The 20,379-nt window shown below is 41.4% G+C and overlaps 1 protein-coding gene and 1 long non-coding RNA gene across 2 annotated transcripts; one reads left to right on the top strand and one right to left on the bottom strand.

Moving 5' to 3' along the window:
- Positions 1-1,770: 1,770 nt before the first annotated feature.
- Positions 1,771-18,523, bottom strand: LOC136443081 (caspase-3-like). Its single transcript, XM_066440149.1, has 9 exons — positions 18,388-18,523; positions 12,975-13,107; positions 11,831-12,017; positions 8,363-8,421; positions 7,933-8,103; positions 6,720-6,936; positions 4,132-4,323; positions 2,168-2,277; positions 1,771-2,028 (listed from the first exon to the last, which is right to left on the bottom strand). The coding sequence occupies exons 2-9, from the start codon at positions 13,104-13,106 to the stop codon at positions 1,921-1,923; spliced, it is 1,176 nt and encodes a 391-aa protein (XP_066296246.1). The 5' UTR covers position 13,107; positions 18,388-18,523; the 3' UTR covers positions 1,771-1,920.
- A 164-nt stretch (positions 18,524-18,687) lies between these two features.
- LOC136443082 (uncharacterized) lies at positions 18,688-19,657 on the top strand. Its single transcript, XR_010757074.1, has 2 exons — positions 18,688-19,052; positions 19,475-19,657. It is a non-coding gene; the product is annotated as an uncharacterized lncRNA (long non-coding RNA).
- The last annotated feature ends 722 nt before the right edge of the window (positions 19,658-20,379 follow it).

Below are 20,379 nucleotides of genomic sequence, written 5' to 3' on the forward strand. Positions count from 1 at the left end.
GAAATCATGAATGTTGAGACGATTAAAGTATCCAACAAAGTCTATGTCTGGGTGCGCTGTGCGAAGCTGATCCGAGGCGATGTGTTCGACGAGCTGATCCTCATATAACGATTGTGGAGGTGAGAAAACAGCACAAAATGCAATGGCTGAAAACTGGCGTGTAAGGCGCTGTGGCACTCCAGCTGCTCAGGGACACTGATTTCAGAAATAATCCTGGATGGAATGTTTTCACGGACATACAGGACAACTCCTCCGCCTCGACGACTTGTACGGCACTTAGAATAAACATTATTGCCATCGATCGACATGAATTGTTCTGGGGTGGAAGGAGTAAACCATGACTCTGAGACTGCAGCAATGTCAACATCGTTACACGAAAGGACTCGACCTTATTCAGCAGGGATCTCGGGTTGGTAAGCAGGAATGTTGGAACAGGTGTAACACTGCTGGTGTTTACATGTTTAATGTGGGTTAGGTTTGCGCGAGAAATTGGTGCCGACAACCAACTACTTCTGCCGTGGTTAATCAAGTCATTTCTTCTCCCAACCACTGTGTCAATTATGCGAATAAAGTTCTTACCCACTTTCTTTCCCCTGGGACGTCTCGATCCTCTGAGAATTCCAAGCTTGAGCAGCGTGGATTTCACATTTGGGATCGTTCTTGAATGACCGTTCTTCAGACCCTTCATAACTTCCAGAGAATACCTGAGCAGGGTGGTGGGTGCCATTGTTGTGTCCAGTGTCATCGGGATCGTGGCTTCAAATATCTCTTCTCTAGCCCGACCAGCACTTCCGCAAAGTCGCCCAGGAGTCTTTACACACATGAGTAATACCAAGCAGTTCGTGTAGCGATCTGGTGGGATCGTAAAAACTAAAAATTTCACCTCAAGTAAGGAGCAGCTATTTTGGGCGTGGCTGCGCGCATGCGCCACCTACACATATCTGTTAAAAACTTAACAGCGTAATGAGCTATCTAAGTTGCTATCTGGTAGTTTTGTAATGTTTTCTGCAATGTTCTGAAATATATCAATACCCCTTGTTCTGCACTGGCCAATATATTGCCACTACTGGTCCAGCGGCAAGGCTGGAAGAACAGGTGTGGCCTGACAAGGCAGCCATGTGGGATTCAAAAAAACACATAATAATGCAGCAAATGTGTTGACTTGTTTGGGGTGACTAGTTATGATTCTTCCAACATCTCAAGCTTTTACCTCAATACCATTCTTAAAATGCAATTTCCATAATAGAAATTTTGAATTGTGGCCAGTCTTTTGAACATAATATTACATTTAATGAATTAAAGATTCATTAAATGTGTCTCATAGAGTGAGTGATTCAATGTGTCTCATAGAAAAATATCTTTCAGTTTTCAAGAATATTTAGAAACCTTTTGGGGGGGGGAGGTACTCAAAAGTACAAAATAAGGAAGCTGAGAAGAGAACTTAAATCAGCAGTGATAGACCACATCACGAGGAATAACTGTAATGGCAGAGATAATGCACTTGCTGGAGGCTGAGTGTACAGATCAGAAAATCTTCTCCAGCCATGAACCATGATGAGAGGGAACACAAAGTCACGTTTGGGACCACATTCTTCACACTGTAGCAGGGACACCTACATGTAGCTGCAGTCCAAAGACGAACCAGTCAGGATTGCCCTGAGGAAGGTGGCAGTCACTATGACATTGGCAGCTGTCCTGGGTGCGCACAAAGAAGTGATTTACCAACCTGATGAAACTATTCACAGGAGAAGAAGGTGCAGTACAACAGTTTTTTTTACAGGACTGTTCTTTTAATATCCTATACCATCTAATTTTCAAGTGTAAAATTAAAAATGCTGTCACGCACACAAATGTTGAAGTGTCTTTTCTTTCCTAAATCTTAATGAGAAGCCCACACAGCAATGTTGTTGCTCCATGTATCTACTGTCCTGGGTTGAAGAACAGCTTCTTCCTCAGCATGGTAACAGGTGCTGGCATCTGTTTGTTCTTCCCAGCTGACTGGAACCTGGTGGCCACCTTGTCATTCACCTGCACAAACAGAGTAACATGATGGTTGTTTTGCCATGAAGTACACAATAATCAGTTCAAAATCTCAGAGGGTTTCAAAGTGTGGAGCATTAGACATTGCCATTCAACTGTAATTGAATAAGAAGTGTTCCTGACATACTATGGTTAACATAGACAGCAGGTCCTCCTCTGGGGCATACTGGGTCAGCACTTCTGTCAAAGCTTGTACAAACCAGCTGCCTGCCTGGCTGTTTCTCCAAGACACAAAACCTGTAGCAGCAAAGGAAATAACCCTTAAACCAAGGTTTACTTCAGGGATATGTCATAATGTATTCTTCAGCTTGTTTCACTTTTTTCTTGTACACATACTACAGTATGAGCTGGTAAACATCCTATTTCAGTGAAGGTTTGCTCCTCTAATCGCTTGTCTGCAGAATAGTCTTCCCACATCCCATTAAAATGTTTGGTCCTTATGTCCTGCATCACCACTAAATTTCTTCAAAGCTGTGACACTGGAATCAAACTGACAAATACTTGTTGTATCGCCATGATACAGGGACTGTGTGACTCTTAGCCAATCGTAACTCTTGTCTATACTTTTTTTATCCTTTCTCTATTAATGGTTGCCAGACAATTTAGGAGGGGAAGTGAAGGGAGGAGCAAACCTGAGCTAGAATATGTTTGATACCAGGCTAACTGATGTATGGTGATTATTCAACTTTAAAAGAATATGAGGGTGGTACAAAAAGAAACGCCTTTTTTTATCATAGCAGGTTTATGTTTGTATGAAATGAGTTGAAATTTGAAATGAATGTAAAGGAACATTCTCTTCTTGAGACTGAAGCATCTCAATGTGGTTTTCACAATCATCATGTTTACCAGCAACTTACATAATTATATTTAGTTGACTTTAAGTTGACCACACCCTTGGAAGCTTGTCAGAACCAAAGATAAGTCAGTTTACAATACTTTAAGAAGCTTAAATTACACCTGTATAATGATATATGTCTCTACAACTTACATATCAAATTTGAATTCTGAACTCCTTACAGTTCCTCTTTTACAGCTGCTAGGATAGTGTAAGGTGTGATTTCAGAGCCAGTTGAATTCATAGCCGAATACGTGATGTGTTGATTAAAGACTTTCGTGGACTACTTTTCTATTAATTAAGAGAAATGAAACTTGACACAGATATTATGTGTTTAACGATTAAGAACTTCAAGTTTCATTTCTCTGATTTAATGGGAAAGTAGTCTACAAAAATGATTTATCAACACAGCGCACATTCCGGACCCTGATGCCCACTCTGAATTCAACTCATATCTCTCTCCAACCTAGGAACTGCCGTTTGCCTCCAACAACCTTCCAAGTGTGTGGTCAACTTGAAGTCAAGTTAATCGCTGGTAAAAATGTGAAAAAACACATTAAGATACTTCAGTCTGTAGAAGAGATGTTCCTTTACATTTGTGTCAAGTTTCAACTCATTTGATACAAAAATGAACCTATGATAAAAAATGTGTTTCTTTTTGTACCACCCTCGTAAAGTCATTCCCACAACTGTTATTACAATGGAATTTCTTATTCTCCAAGCAGAGGTTTCGGTTGAGTAGGCTAGGAGTGTCCAGGATTTTTAACATGTCTCTCCCTTCACCTCTGCCACCAAATGCATCATGTCTGAAGGGAGAGAAATGTTGGAAGGGAGAGAAAAATTAAAAATCCCGGACACTCCTACATACCCCACTCGACCAAAACATCTGCTTGGAGAATAGGAATTTCTTAAGTCATGGCAGAGCAAAATTTTATATAGATGGTGACAATAAGGAAACCATGACATAACGTCAAAATTGTACTAGTCAAGGTAACTTTTTCCTTAAAAAGATCACCATCAAGACACTACCACCATGTACAATGTAGGTGCCATGAAGCCACACAATATTACAAACTACTGTGACAGCATATTGGACTAGCTAAATCAGCTGATCATCTGATCATGAAAGTCTCTTTCTGACCACTTTGCAGCAAGTTCTTTGCTGGTCGTGATCAAGACCCTGATAACCTCAGAGCTTCTTAGAAAACTGAAAAATAAACTACTTTGTTAGCATCTGACTCGTCCACCAAACTTACCGGGGACAGTGGCGTATGCCAGCAGCATGTCCGACTGTGAGGGCAGAGTGTCCCTCATGGCGTCCGTCTCCTCCAGAACCAGGGACTGTTCCAGCAGCTGCCGCACCAACTCTTCCTCTGTGGGCAGTGCCGGGGGTCCCGGGGTGTCCACACTGGCTGCATCTGTCTGCTCTATACCACGGTCCATCTTGTCTGGGGAAAAAAGGAAACAATCTGTTGATAACAGTGTTAATTAACAGCACCCGTTTTAAAGGTCTTAATACCTTCCAGTATTTGCCTCTTAGTCATACATGTCTGATGTAGTACAACAAACTACATGTGTGTAGTACTACATTAATTTCTATTAATTACCTTCGATTTACAGGGTTACATATTGACCTTAATAATATGTAAATTGTGCAATTTATCAAAGTCTTAAAAAGCAAATCAAGTATTTACCTTCATGAGAGGAATTTATGCTGGAAGTTACATATTAAAGTCTATCATATTTTCAACCTGGATATGGTACTTAACATATTGTATTAGTAATTAGGATGTTAAGTTTTTAAGTTTCTATTCTTCTACTTTGTGTTATGTTTACGAATTCATGCCATACTTTGTACCATGTACAATTGTCATGCAATAAAGTTCTCCTTCTCCTATAAACGCATTTTGCTCCTTCTCATTCAAATGTACAAATTGCTGTAACCAGTCTTTACGATTTAATATGAGCCAAATTACGGGTACCATCGAAATGCTTTGAATTCTTCATTTTCGTTAACTGTCCTATCTTTATTATGTTTCACGAAAAATGCACCACTACATTACTTATGGGTGGCCTACAAAGCCCTAAAACATGTGGTTTTGAGTTTGCTTTGAAGAGGTTACCAAATAACACCGTGAACATCAAACCAACGCAAACTTTAATGCATAAATCTTACAGTACATACATATACATGTACAAGAACTCGCATCTACACACACACAGATATACATCTACACACACACAAATAACGTGTGATGAAAAAGTTTTTGGACCAATTAGAAAAATTCAAAGTAGCAGGCTATCAGCAGGTGGTCACATGTTGCCAGTCTGGTAAAAGAACAAAACAGCAGATTTATCTCGCCGTGCACATGGTTACTGTCTTTCGAAGATGTTAGCTGTGAATCATATCTAGAAACACTTGTCTGCAGACCTGATCCTCTAGACTTGGACCAGATCTGAATTTTCTGTACCAATACCCACCCTTAATACAGACACATGCAAGCTGTACATTGTCCACCAATTCTAAACTTAACGCACAAAAAGTTTGGGAAACTTTACTTTGGTTGATCATATTTCCGTTGTTTCTTGATTAATTTCAATGCATTATACATGTGTGTGTATATCGTTGGAAAGCCTGACTGTAATTTCCTGTCCTATCATACCCAACTCATGGAGCGAGCACCAGGCCTACTTACGCGAGTGGGTTGTAGAAAAAAAAAGCCCAAATTTCCATGCTAGTGTCAAACCAATTTGTGGTGGTGTTGTTCACATCGTGAATGGAACAGTGTGTGGAGGAAATTGTTATGTTCACAGCTACAGATAAGAGTAGATTTATTTAGACTGTTGAATGGGTAAACGGGAACCCTAGGCTGACTGTTGCACAGAGAGACTGACTGATTGTTTTGTTGGAGTCAGTGTGTGGGGCGCAGTACAACATTAACTGCCAGAGAAAAACCAGGCCTGGATCATCCTAAGCAACCTCGATGTGTCAAGACATAGAGACACTTTTCTCAATCCAGTCACATTTCCAAGATCCTTACCTCTGCAATATGCAAGATCTGCAAGATGATGGTGCACGTCCATACTATATAGAATGAGAGCCATTTCAGACCACCTCCAGGATGCAGGAATTCAGAGGATAGAATGGCCCTCCTGCAGCCCAGATCTCAACACAATTGAACACAGTCTCAGACTCTGTGATCACTGATCAGCTTGGGCGAACTGAGCTAAAATGATCAACAGAACAACACTGGTCGACCTGCGACGACTCCTTGTGGAAGAATAGCCAGGGGCCGCGTAACAACACTGGTGACAAGCATGAGGAGGATGTGCCGGGCTGTGGTGACACTCACTGTGCATGGCTTGTGTACTCAGTATTAAGCCAACTTCATCATAACTGAGGCTCCTTTACGCATTTTGTTTGTTTGGATGAAGACTATCCTTGGCTTTCATATCAATGTGTTTTGTTGATTTAAGTTTCATATTACCCTCGTACAAAAGCCACGTGCTACCAGCAGAAGAAAAAATACTGAATTGAGCGTTCAACATTAGTAGGGTAATCTGGGCCCTTTTTTTATGTGACCTGCTTGCATAAGCAGGTCTGGTGCTCGTTGCATTAATTTACAACCATATCAAGTTTGGTATCATGGGAAAGAAAATCACACAAGCCTGTAATGATATATAAATCATTGAAATTGATCAAGAAACAACGGAAATATGATCGACCAAAGTTAAGTTTCCAAACTTTTTGTGCTGAGTGTGTAATCTAGTTATGAGACACACAATTTCCCATTGACTCTAGAATATGTCTTGACAGGAAATTATAGAAGACTGCCGTATATACCTCCTCTGCAAGCTTGCAGGAAGAACAACTTTGGTTTGCCGACTAAAGTCTTGCAGTTGCGATTGTCAAAGTAGGTAGTTATTTCCTTCACACTAAGCAGGTGTTCATCTGTGCCATATATTTGCCCCTCTACTCCATGACTGAGAATGGTCAAGACGAAACTGTCATAGTTGCCATGGTCCAGTTGAGAATGTTGGAGTAACAAATGTCTGATGCCCTGAAACAAGTAAAAACAGAATTCTGTGAAAGTCAAAAGCTGCCAGAGACATGAACCTTAAGTAAGTATTAAAAGCTTTCAGCTCTCAGATTACTGGCACTTTCTCCATCCACATATCCATTTAAAACTGTGGAATTCATGAACCTAGCAAAACAGTTCTTACATCCTAGTACTTTTTGTCTGTTACCTACAATATCATAAAAACTGGTCAGAAATTTTACTTGCTGCATTTAGAAAAATCTTTTGGAAATACCCAAGTTATGATTTCTACTCATACTCTACAAATCTAAAGGAGCTTTTAAATTAGCTTACATTGCATGGTTCATTGTTTGATAAATTCGGATTCAAAACACCCAGTCTGAAACTTTTTGGACTTCAAATTGCAAGCTGTCAATATTTCTACAACCAATGTAGAAAATTATAGTGAAAATGTCACATTTCAGGTGGATATATAATTTTAGCCTATAAACTCTTATACTGGTGGACGTGGTGGTGAGTAATTTTTGTATTGTGTATCAACAAAGAACATTTGGAAACTTGATTTCAGTCATTCACATCTGTGTAAAAAAATTCTTATATCAATTGCATCACATCATATATCACATTGTTTATTGCCTTTTCAATGATAGGCCATTTGTTATGTTGTGTACATTGATGGGTTGATGCCAGGGCTACCTAATATAGGATTTGTGAATAGGAAAATAAGACATGCATCACTTTCAATTCAGTTTATACAAGTCTATCAACTTCTATACATTTTTACTAGTGGTTGTTGTTATGACACTAGCAGAAGATGAGATGAGTCAGACAACTGTTGCACTGTTATCAACCAAGCATTTTGCATACTGCAACTTTCATTTACGATATGCATGCTGGGTGAGTTGCTATGCTTCATTGTTCTCAATAAGCTCCTTTTTTAGTCTTTCTTGATCTCTTACTACAAACTTTAAGATAGATGCTAAATTCATTTAGCTTGTTCTCGTTTTGCAAACTTACCTCCACTGACTTGTTGTTCTCCACTGTCACGTGGAAGTTGAGGTATTGAAATAGTCTCTGCAGGTTGGCACAGTCCACATCAGTGCCACTCCTTGTGTTCAGCCTGCCACTGAAGGTCTTGTTGTTAATGATCAGAGCTATGCCTCTAGGTCGGGCCCTCATGGTGTATACCTGGAATTATGAGCCCAGAAAAATGTAGGAACATAATCTAAGATGTGGGGTCCAGCAAGAATTTCTAGATTCCTAAATCAAAAGATATCAAGATTTGTCAGGTAATTATCAGAAGCTATTAAAGCCTGTTTTAGATCAGAAGCCAACCATTACATTCTGCACTCATATCATTATCATATTTGTAGTCTTAAATAATTTAACTGTCTTGTATACACACAAATGGTCATGATTGCAATGCACTGAATGTGAAGCTGCTCACCCTTGTTGGATCATTTGCCTCTGGTCTACTTAAGGGGTGTGCATCTGCTAGTACTTTATCTGACAAGGAAACAACATGAATGGCTTCATTCAGAGTAGTAAATTCATAATAAAAACCAAACGAGTTCATTAAAACCTGAAGAGGCGGCTAATTTGAAAAAAAATGCTGGTGAGAAAAGAAAAACACAACTTTAGTAAAGAAGTCACAGATTTTGTGTAAAGCAAAGTAAAATTATCATCAAGGTCTCATTCATGTATTACTCCAAGTGGGTACCATAAAACTTAAAAGGATCCCTACCCCAAAAATAAACGGCTGCATGTATGTGTGTTTATAGCGGTGGGAAATTACCTTTTAGCCGCTAAGCCCAACTGATCTCAAGCGTCAAACTGATGAAAGCTTGTTTATAACTGAAGGAATTAGCAGGTAAAGTTTGGCAGTGGTGCGTTAGGTCGGAAGTGCACAGTCCTGGGTTCTGAGTGATGCGGTCGTACACTTGCAGCTGGAAAGTGCCTTTTGTGGGGTGAAGTTAAGTGCAGTTTGATGATGATGATTTTTTGATGATGATGATTTTATTCAGTAAGAAGCTCGCGGATTGTGTTACAACATAATCCGAATTCCGTTCTTAGTACAAAAGTGTACATGTTTCAACGTAGTACCATCTTGTTACAATTCCAATAATCACTATCATTACATTTCGAAAAACTTGCACAGTAAAATCCAAACTTTCTTAAATCAAGTTAGTCACGTCGATACATTATCACGTATGACATAACGTGAAGAAAATGAGAAGAATATAATACATATAACATATAATACAATAAAAACAGTACAGTACTGATGGTACTACTGATTGAGTTCATTGTTATAGAGCCGAATAGCAGTGTGCAGAAAGGAGTTGCTCAGCCTCTTAGTGCTGGCTTTCGGAACGCTTATTGAGCTACAGTTTCTGAGTGAGAGTCCCGTGGCTCCTGTTCTCGTGGGTGGCACCAAGTCGTGTAGGGGATTGTCCTCACGGAGCATGCGTTGGAACAGGTGCACTGCTGCCTCTTCCCTCCTCGACTGCAGTGTGGGCAGGTCAGGCACGGATCTTCTTCCTCCCAAGGAAATGATGCGCAAAGCACGGCGTTGGACTCTCTCAATGGCCAGTTTGTTGTTGTTGTTGATGTCCTTGCTTAAAGTCTATTTCTCTGCTAGACGTGGCCACACGGTACTGTCTTTTGCTTGGTGCTTCTTAGCTATCATGTTCTCTCTAGATCTGGTGCTTCACCTCAGGTGCTTTGTTCATGCATATTTTGAATGCATTTCTCAGTGCTTCTTGTGGAATCTTGCTGTGGTTTCTACGTATTTGGAGTCATGGCTTTGTAGATCATTTCAAATCTTCTCTCATTCCTGCCAAAGTTGTCAGGTTGACCACTCTTGTTTCCTCTGGAGTGTTACATGTTTGGTATATGCTGTCTACTCCATGTAGGGGCTGCATGCTGTCTTTCCCTCTCGTGTTTTGCACACTTGTGTATAAAGTGCTGTATTTTCTCTCTCTCCACATTCTGGGCAGTCTGGGGCACTGCAGGGTCAGTCCAGTTTCTGTAGACGTTCAACTCTGTGTGGCCGCTGAAAAGTTGATCTGTTGCTATCTGTGTTGCTCTTCTACCCCAAGTATTACACTAAGTCTTCTTCTTCATGCCAATGCTGATTTTCTGCATGTGTGCTTGTGAGTTGCTGTATCTAACTTCTTCTCTTCCATCTTTCTTCCACTTGTTTCTCCATGTATTTGTCAATGAGTGCCTGTTGCTTTGTCAAAACTGTGCTAGGCTGTAAGTCTCCTCTGCCGTTAGCTTGGCTTTTTTTTAATCTGCCAGTTCGTTTCCCTCCACAGACCCATGTGGCCAGAGCACTATTGAATCTGTATGCACCATTTTTACATTAATTTATTTGTGCTTTCATTTCGTTGAATCTTTGTTTTTCTGCAGATATACTGGTGTTACGATCTGCTCATGTGTCGTGGCTAGGATTGCCTGACTGTTTCGTTGCCAGTCTTAGAAACATCTGGGCCTGAATGAATTTATTATGTCAATTGGTATGGTGCCAGTCAGTGCTTCAAGCGCTTCTGTACATAAGTTGTTTGTTTACAACCTGTTGCTGCTAGTAGAGCCCCTGGTGTGATGGTGCACTCAACTCCATAATCAAGTATTGGTCTGATGAGCGCTCAGTAGAGCTGCAGATGTGCTTCTTGGTTAGGGTTCTTTCTGTAACCTTGCTCACAGCCTTGTGTGCTTTATATGCCTAATTCTCTGTGTGCTGGGGACCTGACTGTTGTATGTGAGTGTCTCGTCTAGTGTTACACCAGTTTCATTTCTTTAATCACTTTGATGTCCTTGCCCTTATCTTTGAGGTTGGCAACTGCTGTCCCTGTTTCTTGTGATGGTCAGAAGATCATAGTTTTGTCTTCTTTTCTTTTCTGCTATTCTCACGTTCCATAGAGGACAAGAGAATAGAAAAAAAGAAGACAAAAGCTATGATAGCACATTAGTCATAAAGCTCTGATGTTCCATAGAGGACACCAGTGCTTTATGACTAATGTGCTATCTGAGTTTTCAACTTGCTTGACCACTTCCTCTATGTCCACTCGACCTGTTTTCCATGCTGCCCCGTCGTAGGCATATTGAAAGTTATTCAGCAATGTGTTGCGGAATGTGTCGGATGGACTAAGGTTGCAATGCATTGTACTATTTGTAGAGAGTACGGCACCCTACACATGTATGGTATTCCCACTTTACTGTAACAGTTGACTGGTTTGGTTGTTACCCTGTTAACCTTGAAAGTGATTTCTCTATCCCTGAAGAATCCATTGAGAAAACATAGCATCTTTCCTTTGTAAATGTAATCCGTAAGCTTGTTCAGTTCAGTTCAGTTCAGTTCAGTTCTGAAGCAGTTCAGTTTATAATTGCCATAAACAAAGACTGTATGCTCTCTGGTAGTTGGCAATTTTTTGCATGATCTAACGTTAGGGTAAATGTGCTCAACGTAGAATGACCTTGGTGCATTTCCTAACTTTCCATTAGGAACACGCCCATGTAAAACAGGTATTATAACATGGAAGCCTATGGGAAGAAAACATTCATGAATGAGACCTTAATAAAGAGAAGCACAATGAGTCCAAGGAGGCTATACAGCTACAACCTCTTTGATGTTGATAAATGTTATGCCACAAGCTGGTTCTGTCAGGCTGCGTAGGACTTTAGAGGCTTTGCTATATGTTTGGCATTTGCATATTACAAATATTACAGAACACAGAAACGGTGAACTGACTTGGTGCAGTGGCTATTGGAACTGCTCAAGGGATTGATCTTCTTGTCTACTTGTTTCCAGAAGAGTTGGCCAAATTCTAACTTGAAGGAGAGTGAGATCAGATTTTGTTCCATGTGTTTGGAGGTTCAAAAACACTTTTCTGAAGGTTGAACCAAACCTTACCTGAAGGTTGTTGAGGAACTGTGATTGGCTCTCTGTCTGTGCCCTTTACACCAATCCGCAAAAGGTCTGCAAGATCTGTTTGTTCGGCTTCATCTAGAGCTTCTACAAACCTCTGGAAGGCATGCTTCCCTCTTCCTGGGAGGTCTCTTAATAGGGCATTACACTGGTCAAACCTGGTTCCAGCAGCCTGGACAAGGAAACAAGAACTCTGGTCAAACATGAAATAAAACATGCACCAAACAGGTCAGCTGGAAATTTATGCATGTACTTATAATAGATCATAGTTCAAACAAAGCTCAGACATTTCTACATGTTAATAATATGAGTAAGAAAAACAAGAGTGACACACATACCCCTGCTTGAGCTACTACAGTAATGTTACGCCTGGCCAATTTAAAGTCTTATTGCATTAAATACCACTCAACAAAATGTTTTGCCCTAATGTTGGGCCCCGTCCATGATACAGAATCAAATCAGTTTATTTGATTCAATTTGGTGGTGATGTGGTACTAGTAGTTTGAGACAGTTTGGAAATTAGACAATTCTGCAATTAGGTAATAATTATGAATGCAAAAGAAGATGAAATCAATTTGGCTGTGGGTATACGATCATGACCATATGATATTATGATCACGTTTTTGAATTGTAAAATATAAGACCACCGCCTTGACGAGTGAGAAAAGGGAATCCTGATCTCTGTATGGGGATCAGGAGATGCAGAAGAAACTTGGTGACTCATTTTGAGGCCATGAAGTGAAAATTGCTCATCATCAGGATTGCAGATCGAGAATCTGAACTAGAAGTACAGGCAGACTGGCAGGTGCAGGACCACAACAAGAGCAGCAGGAGAGAGCTAAGACGATTTAAGTGCGGGTGCAAATTTAATTTGGATCATGTCATCTCAAAATTAAAATCTATTCAAATTGACTACAAAAACAATTGAAACTGGTTTTACTTTTTGATAATGAACAAGGCCTTCATAATGACAGAACACTGGATAAATCTTTGAAACCATTTCTATCCTGACACATCTGAATGACCCATTGGCAGTTTGAAAGCCCACCATTTTCAAGCACTATAAATGCCAATAGTCTTGCTTACTTGCCAATAATCAAAATTAATGCTCCTTTAGCTATAGGCTTACCTCTATCTCCTCAATCATGTCATCGTTGAAGACCTTCTTCTCCACCAAGATGGGGTACAGGTACTTCGGCTTCATGTCCTTCGCTAACCTGACTCGATTGTCTATCAGGATCTGTCTGTGGTGCGCCTCCATCCTGTAGTACACCAGGAACTGTTATCAGGTGTCATACCTGCAGGGTCCTGCAGTACCTCCACTTATTGCAGGACGTTTCTCACACAAATGTTTTCATCTGATATATAACAAGATATTTAGGGATGACAGACTTCAACCTTTATGTTATTTAGGTATGGCAGACACAGTCAGCTTTGCAACCAGACTCCGGGCAGTAGACAAAAATACATGTGTCCAGTAGCGATCAGAGGATGTATGGCAATGCAGCATTGTGAATATTGGGATTCACAGAAACACACACGGACACACATGCACTGTACACACACACACACACACACAAACACAAATGCATGCACACAGACACATACCTGTACACACACACACACACCTGTACACACACACACACACACACATGCATTCACACAAACACATACTTGTACACACATGCACATACACACACACACACATGTATTCACACACTGTCAGACACATACCTGTACACAGACACAAACACCCATGCACACTCAGTGTTTATCCGTCAATATAACAAAGGCTGCTTTGTCCTCCATCAGGAAGGTTGGGTGGGTTGAGTCAATGTGTCCTCCGGTGGCTCAGTACAATCCTGATTTGTTGCCAGGAAATCAGAGCCTGAGGGCTGAAATACAGTTTTGGGTCAACTTGCACTCAGGTGCAGATGAAAAAAAATTACTTGCACCAAGAAGAAATCACTTGCACAACCGAAGGTAGTGAAATATAAACCATATACCGTATCTCCTTTTCTGATGTTTCAGACTGACTATCTTGGACTTCAGGTCGTACTCTAATCTATATACTAGTAGTCAGTACTAAACACAAAAGCTCAGTGCATTGGGGCGCATGCACTTTCTGCCTGGGGGCGCATCCTGTCTAAACCAGTCTTTCCACCAACCCGCTAAACTGGTTCGATCATGATCACTCATACAAACCAAGGACATTCAGCACACACACATAAGCGCACACATAACAACACACATGCACGCACACATGCACGCACACACGCATGCACACACACACGCACGCACACACATACACGCACCAAGGAGGTGGCACGCACACTTCTGTTGCTCATTTCTTTTGTGTAGCCACAATGCTATACTGTCCTGTTGGCCTGATTGAGCAGTAAAGGAACAGGGAACATGGACCTCCATGTTTCAGAATTTAAAACTGGGCCATTCATCATAAACAAACTTCTAAGTACTCAGTATACAATAGAATGTAAGGGAAGAGGTACTGGAAGTTGGATAGGGCAGCAGCTATGGAATTTGAGAGCCTTGACACAAATTTAAAACATATGTCTCACAGTTAGACTACTCTCACCTCTCAAATAAACGTACCGGTACGTTTATTTTTTTTCGCCAATAGTTCCACCCTGTACTTTCTTATTCTAGACGGTACGTTTATTATTTTTTGAAAAATTGAGGCTTTGCAAACCAGGAATCCCTCTAAAATCGTAAGTTAAGGTTTTTCTGCCCATATTTCCCCGGTATTTTTGCTCGTAATTCGCTATTTTTCGGCCTACCGGCGTTGATTTTCTCGCCGCTTTGACGGCCCTGTGAAAAGTATCCTGGCGGCACTCGTAACATATCGGTCGATATCGCTATGACGCTACAAAGTAAATCGGAAAATAAGACGCGACGTTGACATTTTGAAATACAATTTTCATATAAATAACTTTAATAGTCTCTGTTTACACCGTAAACCAAAGCACGCTGATCAAAAACGTGTGGAGTAGGGTGCACGCCTACACAGGGAATAATAATTTCCTGACCACTATATCCGTAGTATCGGCAGCGCGGCGGAAGAATTATTTGTTCGCAGAAGACATGTAACACGTCAAAACAACAATCATAACTTAACTTCCCTTGTGATATGTGTTTTGAGGCCACAAAATCTCTAAAACGGCAGAAATATGTCCGATATGATTCGGTAAACAACAGCGCGAAATGGCGAAACATGGCCGCCACTCTCAGGCATGGCGACAGTAAAACTAGCAGCATATTGCGTAGTGCGGATACCGATCTTTAAAATGATACCGTAAACGCATGGAAATATTATATTTTTTGGGCAACGATAGACACACAGCGCCATATTTATTTTTAGAGGGTTCATTTTTTTAAATAATCGTAAGATTTTCCCAATTTTGGCGGTTCATCGCGGGTTTCTAGTGTCAACACGTAATGGGTAACTTCTTAGTATGTGCGGTCTGTGACGTTGAGCTACTTTTACAGTCGATCTCTATTCAATATTGTGGGATTTACCGCGGGAACTCGAAATCCGAGCGTCTCACTTTTCGACGCTATGGAGCAAAAGTTTATAGACATATTTCTTCTGTGGAAGGACTGTGTTCATATTTGTGTTTTTTTTGTGGTTGATGTCTTTAGAAAATATGATCAGGTACATTTAACTTTTAAAAGTACTCTGATGATTTTTGTTATATGTCACTGATTGTCAGTCATAATAAAATGATATAACAATTTTCTTTGATCACTTGCTTCAAGTTCCAAGTAGAAAAAGCATGTATCATGTACATTTTCACTTGTTGAATTTGAAAGCACCGTGGCCCCCGGTTAGGGGTCATAGCGGGGAACCTATGCCCAATTTTTCAATATTACTATTATATTTTACGAAGAGGCGAGGAAGATCATCATGATTTGAACAAGCTATGGACAGTTATTCTGTTCAATATCTATATACTTAATAGGTATGGCATAATTGACTAAATATAAGTTACCTACCTGCTTATTATCTTATTTCCCTCTGACAGTGACAGTTGTACATGTATGGACACAGTTTACCTAGCCTCGACTGTCGATTTTTGAAATTTTCCGGGGGGTACTTTTATTCCAGGGGGTACTTATATTACATTTTGAAAATTTGTCCGGGGGGTACTTCTATTCCAGGGGGTACTTCTATTTGAGAGGTGAGAGTAGAGTGTACCTGAATGCATGTGCTTGTATACAATGTATCTGTGGTTATATATGTACTGTCAGTGTGCACGAGTGTGGGTCGGAATGTTGTGAATCTGTGTGTTTGTATGTACAGTGTTGCTTCTGTTGCTCATAATGAGCCACAATGCTACTGTCCTGTTGGCCAATTGGCCTGACTGAGCAGTACTCCATGTTTAACAATTTAAAACTGGGGATAACGAACTCCTGCACGATGTACATGTATGCTCATTGCCCACCTCCACCCCCCACACCCCCCCCCCCCCCTGTAGCATCCCCAAAGCAATATGATCAGTTGCATTCCCTCCAGCTCACCCACAGAGTGTCATCCATATTTTCCTCAAGGATATTCCATTAGATGCGAAACCCCCATGAATAGCCTTGGGGCCCAGTAAGGGTAGAATGCTGAGGTAGTGCACCCCACTAGCGCACCCCACCGATTCCGCAAACCCCACGCAGTCACACACAGACTGTGACAAAGACTGTCAGTCACACCTATACACACACACACACACACACACACACACACACACACACACACACACACCACACACACACATGCACCACACACACACACGCAAAGGTACCCGGGTCACGGGTGCCTCACTGGGCGCCGAGTAATGAACGCGTGAACAAAATGACGTCATCGCTGGACGTCCAGCACCAAAGAAAGTTCATCACTAGAAATCCAGTGACGAGCCGGCTTTATTCCAGTAATGAAGCCCCCTCGGTGCTGGAATTCCAGCACTGAATCTTGCCTCCGACTCCGGGTGCTCGGTTTCCAGAAATGAACTACGCTCATCACTCGGCTTCCAGTGACGATCTCCGCTTGTCACTCGGGTGCCAGACAAGTAGACTCTGAAAAAAGGTCATTCATCACTGGTTACCCAGTACGGAGGTTACTCGTCGCTAGATAACCAGTAACGAATGTCCCGCGGTCACAGGTTCTGCGCTGGATTTACCAGTGATGAGTGACTCTCTTAAGTGCTGGAAGCCGAGTGATGACATTATTTCGTTAGTGACCTTCCAGTGATCACATCCTATTATCACTGGAATGTTCCAGTGCTATCTATCAGCCAATATTTTGAGTCCATTTTGAGTCGATACTAGCCTCTACAAGGCCCTCTTACGGGCGTATGAATCGTAGAATTCGGCAGAAAAGGGAATAATTAGCCAGTAGAGTCAGTCCACAGTGGAGATCACATTTTGCCCATTTGAACGGAGCCTACAAGTGAAACCATGGCGTAGTTAGTCTGGTAGAGACTAAGTCGATACCGTTTAATACAGCGTACTACAGTAAGACAAAGCCGGGAACCTTTATATTGTATGATTTTTTAATGATTGATTTGTCAGTGTTATGTACCTTTGTGTAACACGAACAATTATTTATTGAAGCATCTATATCTGGATATATTTTATTCACTAGTTTGACAGTTTGTACTACATTTGTACCACATATGATGTCGCAGCTCCTAGCGTCTTCGGAAAGCCTGAGAACGTAAAATCTTATTTGATATACATAGTAATGTGATCGACCGTCACTTGAATTTGTATTTTGGCCTTTTTTTCATAAGCGTAACGTTACGTAAATTGACGCGTACGTTAGCGTAAACTGCAGATCGGATTAGCTGGCTCAGTTTACAATTACAATGCGGAATCTATCGTCACCAGATCAGGTTTGCCACAACGGAACATTTGTCGTCAATGGTTTTCCAGCTCCGCAGGTACTCTCATCTATCGGTTTCCAGTGATAATTCAGGGATTTCCAGTAACGAAGTCGCCTCATTGCTGGACGCCCACAGATGACAAAACTTCATCACTGGAAGTCTAGCGATGAAGGCACCTTCGGTGCTGGACACCGAGTGATTGATAAGGAATCCGTGACCCCGGTACTTTTGCCACACACACACACATGCACCACACACACACACATGCACCACGCACATACACACACACGCACACACACACACACACATGCACCACACACACACACACATGCACCACACACACATGCACCACACACACACACACATGCATCACACACACACACGCGCACACACACACACACACACACAGACACACACACACACACACACACACACAGTTTGACAGAACGACAAGAGTAAGACAGTGTCACTAAGTTATAATTTACATGGCGGAAATCTTACTTCCGGGTTCGAGACAAGTCTATACACTCCACACGTTTGTGGCCGTTTGTGGCGCGAGTATGTGAAGCATGGTTCCACAAAGACTTCCATTGTGCCATTAGTAATCTTATTCTGGTAATAAGACGAGTGGAATGGGGGTAAATGTCTTACCTGCCTTGAGTTGGATCAAATTTGATCTCATGTCCGGAACAGCACAAACAAGCGGTCCAACTCACGTCTTTTCTCGCACAGAAGTTCGCCTATCGCGAGACTCAACTTAAGGTCAATGGTCACACAGCATCCCTAATCGCCGGCGCGGCGTAGCTGGGAAAACAAATGTCCGTTTATATATACGTTGGTGTCTTAAAAACAGCAAGGTCACAACATATATCTAAGTTCGTAAGGCCACAGCAAGTAAATTTTATGGATGACATCCTCCGCAGACTCCAAAAATGTATACTGAGTAAATGAGATCAAGGACATTATATAGGAAGGACTGAGCACGGAGTCAGTCCCCCGCTGCGCGCTATTGTACAGACCCGCCAAACCCCGCGGCGATCTATTGTTTCCGCCCTCCGGCGGCGCTCCTTTGTTCTCCCCCGTTCAATTCATGTCTTCCCGCCAAAACCCTGCAAATGAGCCCGATCATGACGTCACGCGCTCCGATGCTGGCCGAACACGGCCCGAACCTACCCGAACTACGGGCAAGATGCCTGTAGTTTCCGCGGATTTCCTTATTTGGGAAGCAAACGTGACGTGTGCAAACGGCAGCAGCTTCTGGGGAAGACGCTGACGGCCATTTTGATATGTGTTCGGGCGATGTAGAGTAAAGATTGGTGAGTTTACAGGCTTTTTCGTGGAAATCTCATAAAGTTTTTGTCTGTAAAACATGTGAGAACATTCAAAGATTTATGCTGCTAAAACATAGTTACATCATTATTTGTGTATAAGTAAACACTTTTTTAGAAAACTTCGAACGCTTTTGTTTACATTATTGTACAGTTTACTACAGATCGCTAGCGATTTTTTTGTGATCCTTGAGCAAGAACATTCCTCAATTTTTTACAAATTCCGTAGATGGCCTTGCACGGTGAGCCAACAAAGTGGACATGTCCGTATTTCGGGGGTCGTTTGCAAAGCCAAGCCGTTTGTTATGCCAGCACTTGCACGGGGAACATGTCCTGACATCCGTATCTTTGTTAATATAACATGCTGGTTCCCAATCTTATCGACTACCGATCTTTGTGTTTTTTTGCAGATTGCAAACTTCCGTGGAAGGGGCATGACCACCAGAGCGACGTCCCACGATACAGCGCTGCCGAAAATACAACGTAGAATATAAATAAAGATTTACGCATCAAATTGTTTGTTGGAACCAACCTCCAAATGTAACACTACCTGTAAATATTGAATAAATACATGGATTTCTTGAATTCATAAATATCTAGTGTGGTGTGATAGTTTCTTCTTCAATTTTCTAGTCGGTATTCTAGCTTGACGCAAGTGTTTTTGCCTGACGGTAGCGATGAATAAAGATCCCCCCTCCCCACAGTTCGGTTACGCCAGACTATTGTTGCAGCAAATTATAAACGGATATTGGAGGTACGATTTTTAAAAATATGTAACTCAGAAATACAGATCGTTTAGACAACTAACTTATGAATACACTACACAGGGACATTATCATTATGTTGTGATGCTTGATCTTGTGCTTGGTGAAGAAGGCTCTCTTATAAACTTGTTTAAATCACACAACATGCAAGTGAAAGTGGTAGCTTTGTCGAAATTTTTGTGTGGTTTTTGGGACTTCCAGCTTCCCCGTTTTTTGACGATCGTCTCGAAAATCACTCAAAAACAAAGTCACCTTCGCCTGGTCCGGCCATTCTGAATTTGTGGGCCGCTTGGAATACATGCAAATCTGGGGGTGATTCGTATGTAGGTGTTAATTATTTTTACAACCATGAACCGAAGGTTCTTGAATAGGGACTGATTGTGTGCTCAGTCCTTCCTATATAATGTCCTTGATGAGATAGGGCGAAAAAAAACCAAGCCGGGCCAAAAAAAACAAGATTCCTATATTTTCACATTTTGAGATCATAATTCTTGTTAAACAAGAATTGAGGCGACGAAATATGATATCATGACCAACAGGTCTTTTAGTCC

Source organism: Branchiostoma lanceolatum, chromosome 10 (assembly GCF_035083965.1).
Source record: "Branchiostoma lanceolatum isolate klBraLanc5 chromosome 10, klBraLanc5.hap2, whole genome shotgun sequence".
In the NCBI taxonomy this organism is placed as follows: Eukaryota; Metazoa; Chordata; class Leptocardii; order Amphioxiformes; family Branchiostomatidae; genus Branchiostoma; species Branchiostoma lanceolatum.